The sequence below is a fragment of the Vespa crabro genome, chromosome 11 (genome assembly GCF_910589235.1).
Source record: "Vespa crabro chromosome 11, iyVesCrab1.2, whole genome shotgun sequence".
Taxonomy (NCBI): domain Eukaryota; kingdom Metazoa; phylum Arthropoda; class Insecta; order Hymenoptera; family Vespidae; genus Vespa; species Vespa crabro.
Window position 1 is genome coordinate 5,758,197 of NC_060965.1, and position 15,000 is coordinate 5,773,196.

Here is a 15,000-nt window from a genome sequence, read left to right on the forward strand (position 1 = left end):
TTATCTTTCATTTCATATTCTCTATCTTTGTTATTATTATTATTATTATTATTATTATTATTATTACTATTATTATTATTATTATTATTATTATTATTATTATTATTATTACTATTATTATATTATATTATATTATATTATATTATATTATATTATATTATATTATATTAATCGTCATAGTAATTAAATTTTTAATTCGTTTTATTATAAGTCTTGATATTCAATGACATTCTTGTGACATATTTCGTACTATATAATAACTTATGTAAAGGACATTTGTTACGGCTATACCAATTTGATAATCTAGAATACGTATTTATCTTTCTTTCCGTATGAAGAAACTTGCAGAGGCTGCAAGCGACATTATTTGTAGAATCTTCTATGCGATAATATTTCTTCCATCGAAAATATTCTCGATATTCTTTTGGATTCGTTATAAGTCGTTTTAAATAAATTGCTAATGTTTCTGGACTGTCGAAGTTTAATGCGTCGATGTAAGAATCTTTTGGTACGAATCGACTATAATTGGCTCCTCCGTAAACGATCGGCAATATGTTGTATCTGTAAAATAAGAGATAAAAAGAAGGAGATAGAAATATATATATATATATATATATAAAGAGAAAAAGAAAGAGAGAAAGAGAAAGAATGACAGCTTAAAGAGTGAATGCAAATCGATGTAAAGAAATGATAACAAAAGTTTTAAAGCAATGTAATTAATAGTCTTATTGTTCTTTTCTCTCTCTCTCTCTCTCTCTCTCTCTCTTTATTTTTTTTTTTTATACATTAAATCCATTACCAAAATTATAAATTAAGTTATAATAAGGAAAATACAATATCGATAAAAAAAAAGGGAAAAATAATAAATAAATTTAAATAACAATTAATTATTATTTGTCTATATGTCTGGGCTAATTAATTTTATTATTTGTACAAAGAAGAAGAAAGAAAAAAGAAAAAGGAAGGAAAAAAAAAAGAATAAGATTTTCTACGATTCCGTTACGTTACCTCAATGGTTTGTAAAGTTTCTCCGTGACGTAATCCTGACACAATGAATTTTCGAAGGAGAGATAAAAATAATATTGTGGCTCAATTAGATCTTTAAAACAATTACGTGAATGTGGACAAGTTTGATCGTCACCACATAGTCCATAAATATCCACGCTAATGTACTTTGATAATTCTTTAACGTACTCCAAACGCCCACTTTTGGCTGGACAATTACTCACCAACCAAGCTATTTCCTTTTTTTTATTTGCAATCGTTGTGTTGTCTACGATAAAAAAGAAAACAAAAAAAGAAAAAAAAGAATAAAAAATTAAATGAAATTCCATTAAAGAATTAGATAAATCATCGAGATGAATAGATTTGTGTTAAGTTTAATAAGCATGATATATATATATATATATATATATATATATATATATATATATATAATATAAATATAAATATAAAATAAATAAATATAAACACATGTTGACGGGTCAATTATTTTCAATTTCGATTGGATGATAGTTTCATTGATTTAGGATTATATTTTTTTTTTCTTCTATTTTTTTCTTTTCAATTTTTTCTTTTTGTCCTTTTATTAATTTAATTACTACATATATAATAATACTATTTCATTAAAAAATTTTTGATTTGTTATTAATAATTTTTTTTTTTAATATTAACAACTGCGGATACGTACACACGAATAATAACTTTTGATGATATATATTTCATACGGGATTTTATTAATCGACAATACAATCGAGATAATATTTATATTGGCGAACTCGATATGTTTATTTCTCGAAAAGGAAATGATTTTTCTTTTTTTGTTTTTTTTTTTTTTTTAATTTATTCATAATCAATGCATTTATCGTTTTATTTAAAGATCTCCTTTGAGTAAATAATAATTTCATTACTTTTTGATCAAAATCAAACAGTTTTATGTATATTCTCTAATAGCACGTAATCAAATAAATAAATATTCATACGGTTTGAGATATATCTCGAAATTTTTTATGGTATATTAAAAAATAAAAAAAAATATATGTATATATGTATATAATATAATAGTATATAAAATTCAAATACCTTTTAAGTGATATACAGAAGATAATTTGTTATTCTTATCATCGTTATTAGGAAAATCCCAAACGATATCAATAGAAGGTGCAACAATCTTATTGGTTTTTAAGTCACGAACAAGACCATAAGGCCAAACAATATCACTATCCAATCGATAAGTCATAGTATCGTTAAAATAATTCTCAAATAAGCCATTTGTGATTGGTCGATTCTCTGGACTTTCCAAATTAACGAAAACGTAACGTTGCTTAATATTTCTTTTCTTGGGCAAATCATTTTCATTCAATTCGACACCATGAAATAATATTGCATCGAAATTTTCCACATCAGTGAAAGATCTATCGTAAGTGGCATAACACTTGTTAAATTGACAATTTTTGAAGATATCATCGTCACCGAAATAAAAGTTTTTATTGCCAAACATTCCATTCCAAAAGAGGATCTTCTTGAACATCTTATGATCTCTCAATCGTTGCACATACATATTATGATTGATCATTTGATTTGACTTGAAATTTAGAACGTTCTTAAATCTCAAATCGAAATAAAACGATAATATATAAAGACAACAAATGGAAATGAAAAGTACTATTAGACCAAACTTGCCGCAAAACCATGACATCTCGCTTGATTATTAATATTTTCCTTTTTGAAGGTTTTTTTTTATTACGACGTAAGAATCGTTTTTTTTCTTCTCTTTCTTCTTCGTTTTTAATAAATATGTTCGATACATTCGTGAGATGATCGATGACGAATATTGAGCTTTCCTTATAATCCAGAAGTAATGACCAATATATTTTTTATAATCCGTACGACTGATTATATTTCTTCCTTTCAATAATTTTTATTTCTTCAATATATCACACTCACACACACACATACACACACATATATATATATATATTTATTTAAATATATATATATTATATCGATATTATCAAAATATGAAGAATATATGTTAATCTGTTTTATCTTATCACTTTTCACTCATATATAAGTAATATTATCTTATCACTTAGTTTTAACGTTATAGATGTTAATGGCTCGATGAAAACTTTTCAGATACTTTTTTCTCTTCGAGTATATTCTTGGGTCTTCATCAAGATCGAAATTAATTCGATTTTTGCACTTGTTTCTGATCGAAAATATGACTTGATGATTTCGATTAACCATAAACTGTGTCGTACAATATATACGTATGTTCTATGTATATATATACACAAATGGTACAAGTAGATTAAATAAAAGTTACAATCATTGAAATATAGACAAATAATATAATCATATTCATAAACAAAATTTTTTAAATGATAACACAAATCGATTTCGTTTATAACTCTATCATATTGGATTTCTTTGAGAATGTTTATTTTGAATGTTTAAAACATTCAAAAAATTTGACACTATTTACAAAAGTGTCAAAGAGTAAATAGAACAACTGGCCAATCTGTAAAATTAATTGTTTGTTAAATGTGAATTGAAAAATTAACAAAATTTACTAACATCGGATAATAGGGCCTTACCTTCATACTAAAAAAAAAAAAAAAAAAAAAAAAAAAGAAAGAAAGAAAGAAAAGATTTAAGAAATTTTTATCACACAATTTTTTTTTAAGAACGTACTTAATATTCAAACTTTATATATATAAATAAATTGTAATTATCTTTGTCTTTATCTTTTCTCTATCTTAATCTCTATCTTTTAAATAATTATTTTTAAGATAATTATTTTTCTATGTTATTTCCCATTATCAAGCCAGAAAATTTATCAATAGCAAAAGCAGCTTTATGAATATGAATAAAAAAAAAACTGCAAAGTAATTTGTCGTACGAAGTAGATAATATAAAACAAGCTCGGTCGGTTGATATTCAGTCTTGTTTTACATACATTTCGTGCGAAAATAACTTTCTAATGATAAAGCACATAAAGAGAGAGAGAAAGAGAGAGAGAGAGAGAGAGAGAGAGAGAGAGAGAGAGAGAGAGAAAGAAAAATAAATATAAAAGGGAAAAAGAAAAAGAAATAAATATAAAAAGAAAAAAGAGAGAGAGAGAGAGAGAGAGAGAGAGAGAAAGAGAGAAAAGGAGAGATATATGATAAAAGTACGATATAGATAACATTTATCTAGATACATGCATACAATCGACTATTTAATAGCGTATTATTAAAAAAAAATATTATTGAAATATCATGCAAAATGTAATACGATGTAGCTGATTAGAAATTACCATTTCAAAGCTCGATCGTTTAATATCGAGCAAATACGATCAGCGAGAGAATTTTCGTCGGGTAGGATTTATATCGTAATCGGATAAAAGAGAGAGAGAGAGAGAGAGAGAGAGAGAGAGAGAGAGAGAGAGAGAGAGAGAGAGAGAGAGAGAGAGAGGAGGAAAGAGGGAGAAAGGGAGAAAGGGAGAAAGAGAAGGAGAGAGAGAGAGAGAGAGAGAGAGAGGAAACGGGAAGAGAGTGATTACGTTAATTAATTAAGCCTTTCGTGAGATAATTAAAACGAAGAGTGATCCAATCGCGAGAAATTTTGCGATCAACGATGAAACGATGCGTGGGAAGGACTCTCTCAGGTTTCATCGATAAAACTATGAAAATCGCTTGTTAATGATTTTCTACTTCAATTAAATATATATATATATATATATATATATATATATATATATATATATATATGATTTTAATAACGTACGCCGGTATCTACATATTCGATATATCGAAAGATAATGATTGTCGTTAGAAAGAGAGAATTGGGAAATGTTTACATTAAAAAAAAAAAAAATAAAATAAAAAGGAAAATAAGGAGAGAAAAGAAAGAAAGAAAGAAAGAAAGAAAGAAAGGAAAAAAAGAAAAGAAGAAAGAATCCAAGAGAAAAGAGAATAGAAATTAAACGCCGATCAATAACGAATAATAATCTTCAAATTTTCCTATACATTATGTACCTTAAGTTTTTGCAATATCCTTTCTTCCTCCGATCATGATATATTTAAAATGGAACAAACACAGACATGTACGATAAAAGATTATATACAGGAATATACAAAGAATATATACAGGATGGCACCAACGCGAACGAATATATAATGTTCGAGAAGATTTATTCTATTTTCTTTTTTTTTTTTTCTTTCTTTTTTATTATTAATTAATTTTGATTCTGATTAATATATTTTGTTTCTTTCTGTTCGTTAAAAAAAAAAAAAAAAAGAAACAGAAATAGAAAAACTTTAATCGTTATTTACAACGAAAGAAAAGAAAGATAAGAAAGAGAAAAGGAAATAAGCATTGTTTGACAAAAAAAAAAATAATAAAAAAATAAAAAAAAAATAAAAAAAAAAATAAAAACAGAAGAAAATTAAGAGTTTTTAAATCGCTAACAAACTTTTGTACCAGCCTGTATAATAATAACGTAACAGCATGACACAACACGATGACATCACACAATGATCATCACAATGAATCTTTTAGTTGAAATATCCATTTTGTTAGAATAGAGATCTCTATAATAATCGTTTATATCGATCGATAGCTATCATCATATTATTTTCTTTTCACGTTCGGACTTCGTTGATCGACCATGAGAAAACCTTTCTAGTCGAGTTCATCGGCACGTTTAACAACTGGCAGCCTTTCACTAATTATGAGTAACACTTTAAACACGATAAACACCAATATAAAACTTCTACGATGTCTTTTCTCAAATAAAAATTGTCTCTGCACTATCTATTATCGATGTATATGTATATAATATAAACGTTACCATCAATTCGTTGTTATTCACTGAACTTTAATTATTAACATTAATTGTCTTTTCTCGTTAGAAATCAATGGTACCGGCTTTTAATGTGAACGTGGATTGATTACGAAAAGAAGATAAAAAGAAGAAAATAAAAATGCACGTTAATTAATTCCTTCGAGCTATCAAGGTCTTCTTATTTTTCTATCTTTTCTTCCTCACTCTCTCTCTCTCTCTTTATTCCTCTTTCTCAGGACACCCCCATCTCCATCCCCATTCCCTCTCCTTTTAACCTTCTCTTGTGAAACCTTTGAGATATTTATCGTATATCGTAAAAAAAAAAGAAAATGGAAGTAACGAAAATAGAAAAAAAAATTGAAATACAAAAAGAAAAGAAGAGAAGTAAGAAATATGCGAATAGAAACGAAATAAAAACTGAACCGGTTATCGACAGCTTGTCGACGCAAAAGTCGCGTCACGACTGTAGCTAAACGTAGACTTCGTCGTTAAAATTACCTAGCTCGACCTGAAACTAAGTAAGCCGATTCTCTCAATTGTCGTTTAACTCAACGTAACGCTTTGTGAACCGATAGAAGACTATCATCGTTGACCAATGAAAATCGTACGTGACGGAAACGCGCACGAAATCTACTATTGATATGTAACCAAGGTTATAACATGATAAATATTTAAAAGTTTCTATCAATGTTCGTATGTAAATATTTCTTTCTTTTTTTTTTTTTCTTTGTCCCATTTATTACAATAGTACGTCGAAATTCATTGTACTTATACAATATTATTCGCGTTTATTAGAATAAAATTTTAAAAAGAACGAAGAAATTTCTAAATTTATTCCTTCTTAAAGGTGTTACCATTTTCTTTTTCTTTTTTTTTTTTGTTTTCTTTCTTTCTTTCTACTTTGTTTTCCCTTTTTCATTTATAAATATATCTCTTTATAAAAATACAATTTTCTTTTAATTTTAATTTTAAAATATCATATATATATATATATATATATATATATATATATATATATATATGTACATACATATATATTTATATTTATATTTATAATATTAATTTTAATATTGAAAGTATGAAAGTATTTGATAATAATTATTATAACAAAATTATCATTAGATTATAACCGTATAGACAATAATAATATGTTGGTAACATGAATTAAATTACAATTATCTATCGATTCTTATTTCTAATAAAGATTACGATGTACGCCGTTAGATTAAAAGCAAGAAGCCCCACTTTTCCATAATCGGTTGCGTGCGCAATTGTAATTTCTGATCGAGAATTGAATTCAATAATACGAGTCGCTTAGTTTCATTCTGTCTTATTGATTATTCAATTTCAAAATTAAGAGTCCCCGTTCTTTGATACGAAGACGTTTAACATGATCGAAAGAAATATATTCGCTTAATTTTAATTTAATATTCGATCTATTATTATTTTTTTTTCTTTTTTCTTTTTTTTTCGTTTCCTTTCGTCTCACGTATATAATGTAACATTCGTAATAATGAAAATTTCTAATCGAATATAATCTTTATAAAAGTTTTTAGCTAATAAATATAAGTAAGTAATATCTCTTTCGTCGTCATATGGATAACTCTTCATCCCTCAACCCTATAAAAGATATATGTCTTGTTGTCTCGTTTCCTTCCCCATAGATAAGATATTGTATAAAGATCGATTCTATGGGTCACGTACCGATCCTCTTCATTTATTTCTCAATCGTGTTATTGAAGATAACGTAATCGATTATCAAGGACTCCGTTTCCTTTGTATCGATTGTTCATTTATTTCCGTAACATTGTTAAAGGGACACGTTCATGATAGTACGTCCCCCGTGGCAAAGGTTCAAACACATTTCGATGTTTCCATCCCTCTGTTTCACCCTCTGTTCATGGTGCTTTCAGTTTTATTCGATTTCGACGGTGATATTATCGGTTTTCCTTTGGTTTTATATCTCATGGATCGATAATTCACTCGTCTATCTTTATTAAAACATAATTTGATAAAAAAAAAAAAAAAAAAAAAAGAAAAAAAATGTAAACTTCAAGGAACTATTTCTCATAGAAAATCTCTAACACGTATGTGATACATAAACGACACATAAACGATATAAACACACGATTGACCGTGTCTTATTTTTATCTCATATTTACGATAATCCATTGTCCCTGATTAGATATTTTTATCAGTCAAAAATTTCATTCTCTTGAATCTTCAAGCCTAACTCAGAGAAACAAATTTTTTCACTTATTATTGAATAATTTTTTCACATTTATTATGTGAAAAATCTAACTTTTTATTAACAAATTTGATATTGACAAATAAGATCGTAGATTTTGCTCGAATATATACATACATAAGTATGTAATAATCTCGATAATAAATATTAGCATTGTCTCAATTGAATCCTGTGACACAGATGACATCCTGATATAACGAAATGTAATGCGTGTTTTAGATTAATTAAATTATATGAAAAAATTTTAATTGAATTAAGAAATAATAAGAAACTCTATCAGAGATATTAATCATCGTAATTTTTTTTTATACCTGTACATAAATCACGAATAATTATTATTAAACCAATATGATTATAATTCATTGAAAATGATTCATTGAAGTACGAGTAATTACTTTGTTAATTTAATTTTTTTTCTTTTCTTTTATTTTATTTTATTCCGTTTTTTCTTCTTTTTTCAAAACCTCACAAGTGCCCATTGTCTATTGTTCGAGTTATACGTACGTACGTTCTTCTTTTTTTTTTTTTTAATTACGTTGATGCATTTTTCCCAAAAAAAAAAAAAAGAAATGAAAAAAAAAGGAAAAAAAAGATATACTCATTGTTTCCAAGTAATGTTATTTTACTAATACATATATTGCAAAATTTTCCAAAATTTTGATAGAAAGAGATAAAAAAGAAAAAGGATTTTGTGTGGGATTTTATCGGTTAAGAAGGAAGAAGGATCTATACAATAAAATAAATTTTCATTTGCAAGATAAAATCTATGTCATATTTAAAATACTGAGCTTCATAAGTATAATAAAACATAAGAAGGAAAAAAAAAGAAGAACGTTTACAAGGTACACACATATACATATTTATGTATGCGTGTACATAATAACTTTATACAAATATATGTATAAAGTTATTAGAAAAAAAAAAAAAAAAAAAAAAAAAAAGATACATATTTTCTTTTACATGAGATCTAAAATTAATCGAAAGAAAAAAATTGTAATTACTATTTATTATATAATAATATATAAATAATGCAAATATTTTAGATTTCTTTTTTATATTTCATCATTACAAAAAAAAAATTGGAAATTGTTAACCATTAAATTGTTAATGTAAATTAATTGTAAATGTTACTTACGATTTCAAATAAATATAGTTTCAAATAATCTTTCAGATAAAAATTTCAAATAATTTCTTTTTTTTTTTTTAATAACGTTTTATTCTTTTACTTATATATATATATTTTTAAATTTAAAAGACTTCCAGACTTAGTATTATTTAAAAGATTTCAAATAAATATATTTTCAAGTAAAGTTTCAAATAAAAATTTCAAATAATTTTTTTGTTTTTTTACTTGTATATATATATATATATATATATATATATATATATATATATATATCTGTATTTAAATCTAAAAGACTTTCATCTTATTATCGAAACTCTGTTTTCAACGATAAGCACGACGACATTTCCTAGCCGCGAACTCGTCGTAATTTCAGTCTCGGCGAAAGGCCGAAAGTTTCGTCGTTAATTCTCGTCGTATGGAATAATGGCGTCAAAAGTCGTCGCGATTAGCCATGGACTTCTCGCTTTAAACCAAAATTCTCTTGCGAGTTAATTATACGATAATCAAGGACGATCGTTAAATGTAAGGTTATATACAAATATATAAGGTGATATACTCTAATAGAATAATAGAAAAAACTTTCGTTTTTGGATACATACGAAGAAGGGTCGATTTTTTTTTTTCTTCTATTTCTTTTTTTTCCAAATTCTTTTAATATACATTATTTTATATTTAAATAAATATTAATATGGGAAGTAATGCAAATTTTTTTTACGAAATGAAAAATCACTTCGACGTATGATTTCATTGGTGTGAAATTTATTAATGTTATTCATTTGACGATTACATTTGTAATAAAAAAAAAAAAAAAAGAAAAAAAAATGTGGAACCTATGTAACAAACTGTTAAAACATCTTATATATTCTGTGTAACAAATACGATGATTCTTTCTAAACTTTCCTTTAGTTTGAAAAGTGAAGGAAAACAGAAATAGAGAAAATTGAATAGCACGAAATTGACTTTTTCTTCTTCTTCTTCTTCTTCTTCTACTTCTTCTTTTTTTCTTTTTTTTCCTTTCGTTTCTTTTTTTTTCCTTTTTTTTTTTTGCCAAAGTCTAGAAAGACAAGCAACGAGTAAAGAAACAAGAACTCGCAATCCCTTTTTCCATTCTTGTGAAAATTCGATAAATCCTTTTCGACTATCGCCTTTTACGGTATGCTACGAGAAAAGATTTATCTTTGTCGAAAGTTTGGATGGATGGATAACGAGCACCCGTTTAGAATTTTATCGTTGAGAATCTGCGAATTTTATCGTCTCGAGTATTTCCCAGATCGAAGTTTATGCGATATAGCACGCGAGAGAGAATAACGAGAGACTTTCGATTAAGTGATTTAAAAAGGTAGAGAGAAAAAGAAAAATAGTGAGAGAAAGAGAGACAGAGAAAGAGAGAGAGAGAGAGAGAGAGAGAGAAGAGATGGATAAGGGAAAAATGTGAAAGAAAAAAAAAAGAAAAAAAAGACAAGAGGAAAGACTTAGCGCCATATAAATTTGATCCTTATATCATTTCCTCGTAAAAGCCGAGAAACTTTACAACCACGATCGAACGAGAGTTCTTCTCTCGTAAAACACTGTGAAGAAAGAAATAAAGAAAAGAGTAGAGGAGCTTCGTATCCTGTCTCTCTCTTTCTTTCTCTCTCTCTCTCTCTCTCTCTCTCTCTCTCTCTCTCTCTCACTCGATCTTTCTCTTTCTGTTGACGTTGATTTATATGAAGAAGATTCGATAAAATGAGACTGCTGCGATGGCTAACATTCTTTCTTATTTTTCTTTTTTTCTTTATATATATATTTTTTTTTTCTTTATATATAAATATATAAATATATATATATATATATATATATATATTTATATATATAATATAATATATATATATATATATATTTATATATATAATATAATATATATATATATATATATATTTATATATATAATATAATATATATATATATATTTATATATATAATATAATATATATATATATATATATATATATATATTTATATCTCGTAATACGATAAGTTCGATTTAATTTCATTATAAAAATAATAAATATTTTAATATCCATTAGTAATTATATACAATAAATATAATATCTATCAACAAATTTCTTTTTAATGCAGATTGTTAACAATTATAAATAATAATCTTGACAAATTAATAATTATTATTAATAAGTTAAATAACTTAATTCCATTGAAATTTTCAATGTACTAAATATATTAATTAATATTAATATATATATATATATATATATATATATATATATATATATATATATATATTATTTTAGATAGGCTTCTGTATTAAGCTTTAGGATCGATCAATAGAGTCTAGTTTGAAATTTCGATGATGAAAGCAACAAAGCAACAGAAGGGTTTGGTCCAAATTGCACAATGTAAATGATCGGTCCGAGCTCAGACATCTAAAGGATACTCGTTGGCCGGCAAAAGGAGCCGTTTAAGACAATGGGGAAGATGATCATTTCTAGTCTCCTATGAGATAGGCAGAGATAGACAGAGATAGAGAAAGAGAGGAAGAGAAAGAGAGAGAGAGAGAGAGAGAGAGAGAGTATACGAGTGAACCTTTAGTATGTTTGGAATGTCGAAATGAGTCTGTTCAAACAGCTCAATCATCTCCAATCAATAGGATCCTTACAATAAACGAACTTATCGATAGCCTCAATAGACGATACAAATATATGATATACAAACAAATAAAAAGAAAAAAAAAAGAAAGAAAGAAAGGAAGAAAAAAAGATCACTCCTACTGCCGTCATGAATTTGCACGATTTTCCATTAATTTTTCAAAATAATTGATCCCGCATTGAATCTCAAAATCAATATGAATCTAAAATTCTTCAATGTGTATTTATACAAACAAATTTCGTACGGCTTACAAATCATATTAATTGATATTCACTTTTTAATTAAAAACGTTCGCGAAAGAATTTTTCCCGATAAAAAAAAAAAAAAAGAAGAAAAAAAAAGAGAAAAAAAGGAAATATATAATTTCCAGATTAAATGAATACATACAGATGATATAATTTGTTGATAAAAATTATTTATTTATTGAAAACAATTACACAGACGAGTAATTTGAATAATTAAAAACAATTTGTCTCTAATAATCTACAATAATAATATTGAAATATGTATATATATATATATATATATATATATATATATATATATATTTATATATTTAATTCGTACTCAACCTTAAAAAATGTACGAACGATCGTGGAGAAGTAATTTGTCAAAAAAAGAAAAAAAAAAAAAGAGAAAGAAAAGAAAAAAAAAAGAAGAAAAAAGAAAAAACATCTATATAATATTAATTAAAAAAAAGCATCGGACTTATTCCTTATTCATTTTATTCGTTTTATTACATCTTCTACTTCTTCTCCTCTCTCTCTCTTTCTCTCTCTCCCCTTTTTGTTTTTTTTAAATAAGAACGTACATACACATAGGAAAAGGTCGAAAAGTCGAAAAAGAGTTAACGTCAACGTTAATCTAAACGTTCGTTCCCTGTATCGAACTCGATCAAGAAGATGCGCCCGCGCGCGACCTCACCCTCGACCCCTTTGATTAGCCTTTAAGGTAGCTCGAAGCAATTGTTCCGCCTTACGGGATGCTTCCATCTTCCGTTCTAGCGTGCTCGAAAGCCCATCTCGATCCTTTTGTGCAAAGGACGATGTCGTCTTTTCGATTATGGCCTCTCCTGATTCCCCTTCACTCCCTTCCTCCTTCGTTTCCTATCTTCAGACTTTCCCTATCCCTATTCTCCTTCACCCACCGTATTCTACTGTCATCCTTTTCCCCGCCCCTTCCCTCGTCCCCCTCCCCTCTCTCTCTCTCTCTCTATCTATCTAACTATCTATTTATCTATCTCTTTCCTAACCACGACTATTGCTCTACCAACTGTTAGAGACGATTTCACATCGATTCGCTTCAATTATCGCCGCGTCCATAAATTTCAAGTAACGCAACTGGAAATTCACCAGTTTAAATTTAAATGAGCTTTTTCTTTCGTTTTCTTTCCACTTTTTTTTCTTTAGTTTTTTTTTTTCTTTTTTTCATTTCTTTTCTTTTCTTTTCTTTAACGAGAAAAGGGACGCGCAATTGACGTTTACGTGAATTTTTTCTCGTTCATTGATTTTATCGTATTTTCGTATCGAAGAATGATTGAAAATTTATGAAAGATGTTGATTTTTTTTTTCTTTTTTTTCCTTTTTCTCGGTAATTTGAAACTATTAGGTTTTAATATATTTTTCTTCGCGCCTGTTAATTTTATAATATTATTTAATATTATAGTAGATAAAAGGAAAAGAAAAAATATTCTTGCCTACTACGGTACTAATTCGAAATCGTTATACTTTTTATATTATATTTAAAAAGATCTAATGCATATATCTATATTAAAAAAAAAAATAATAAAGATAAAAAAAAAATCATTAAAAAAAAAGGAAATTAAATTCTTTTATTAGTGATTTAAAATCAGTGTACATATGTATATATTTATATGTATGTGTGTGTGTGCGTGTGTGTGTTTGAATGTTTGAATTATATTCAAAACAAAACAATTTTTGTCTTGCTTATAGCAATTCAAAATAATAATATTTAAATGTTACTTAAGAAACAATATAATTTTTGTCTACTTTTACAGATTTCAAATCATTTTTCATTTGACATGATTGACAATAAATATATATCGTGATATTATTTGAACGAAATAAAAAAAATAATATTGATGTTTAAATGAGTTCGAAAGAAAAATATTACAGAGATATTAGAAAAATATTACAGAGATAGTAACTAATAAAACTTAAAATTATCTTTTTTATTCGTGACATGCATGTCTTAAAATACATTATCTAAGAATGTTCGACTTATTATTAATTCTATTTTTCTTTCTTTCTTTTTTTTTTTTTTTCTTTATACAGCGCTATCAGAGCCGCCGATGTTTGCCGAACCAATACCAAACGTCACCGTAGCACTTGGAAGGGATGTCAGTCTACCTTGCGTTGTCGAAAACCTCGGTACATACAAGGTAATTAAAATAAATTACGTAATATCGAACATTTTACAAAATTTACGTACATTTTGAAAAATTTATTCCATTCGTCTATAAAAAAAAAAAAAAGAAAACTGGAACGTATTGCAGTATTTTCGATGTAACAACAAGCAAAAATCTTTTTTATTAATGCACGGAGATTGACGACACACATTTTGAATATTTTTAACAAAATATAAAATTGTTATCAATCTGAAACATTGAAACGAATTAATTAGTGGAAAACTATTGACTTAAAATGTAACAAAAAGAAGAAAAGAAAAAAAATATATATATATTTATATATAGCATCATTGAAAAGAGTATTAAAAGACCTCTTAAATGATATGCCACTTAATCTCCATTGCCCTTTAAAATTTTTGAGAGGGTTGTCATCCCTCTTCGTGGATTAGTCCAAAATCGGTGAATTTATAATAAGAAACTGTTCTCGTTGAAAACAAATTTAATCTATCTCGGTGTTTTTTCGAAACAAAAAAAGAACACAAAATTAAATAATAATAATTATAGTGGATAGCTTTCGTTGAAAGATACTCTGTGTGTGTGTGTGTGTATATATATTGTGTAGTTTCCTTTTTTTAACAAATTTATATCGACTTTGTATGAATTAATTTTATAACAAAAAAAAAAAAAAAAAAAAAAAAGAAAACAAAAAAGATCACACGCATATTTTAATGTTTCAATAATAATCCAGATATCAATGTCTGCAAATCTAATATCAATCTAATATC

The 15,000-nt window shown here is 26.4% G+C and overlaps 2 protein-coding genes across 21 annotated transcripts in view; one reads left to right on the plus strand and one right to left on the minus strand.

Annotated features, from left to right (window-relative positions):
* Window positions 1–15,000, plus strand: part of LOC124428179 (lachesin-like) — a 263,585-nt gene that overhangs the window by 176,523 nt on the left and 72,062 nt on the right. For all 12 annotated transcript variants that reach the window (XM_046971946.1, XM_046971945.1, XM_046971951.1 and 9 more), the window contains one exon: window positions 14,142–14,248. In XM_046971946.1, the coding sequence (XP_046827902.1) occupies window positions 14,142–14,248 (107 nt within the window). The remainder of the gene's footprint in view (window positions 1–14,141; window positions 14,249–15,000) is intronic.
* On the minus strand, window positions 184–6,316 carry LOC124428181 (alpha-(1,3)-fucosyltransferase C-like). 9 transcript variants are annotated; one of them, XM_046971961.1, is made up of 5 exons: window positions 6,106–6,316; window positions 3,600–3,606; window positions 2,083–3,523; window positions 1,009–1,273; window positions 184–561 (listed from the first exon to the last, which is right to left on the minus strand). In XM_046971961.1, exons 3-5 carry the CDS (start codon window positions 2,696–2,698, stop codon window positions 192–194), a joined length of 1,251 nt encoding a protein of 416 aa, XP_046827917.1. In that variant the 5' UTR covers window positions 2,699–3,523; window positions 3,600–3,606; window positions 6,106–6,316; the 3' UTR covers window positions 184–191. The 9 variants fall into 9 exon arrangements, with proteins under 9 accessions (XP_046827917.1, XP_046827913.1, XP_046827919.1 ...); XM_046971957.1 differs by having other exon boundaries at window positions 5,837–6,316; XM_046971963.1 differs by having other exon boundaries at window positions 6,254–6,270.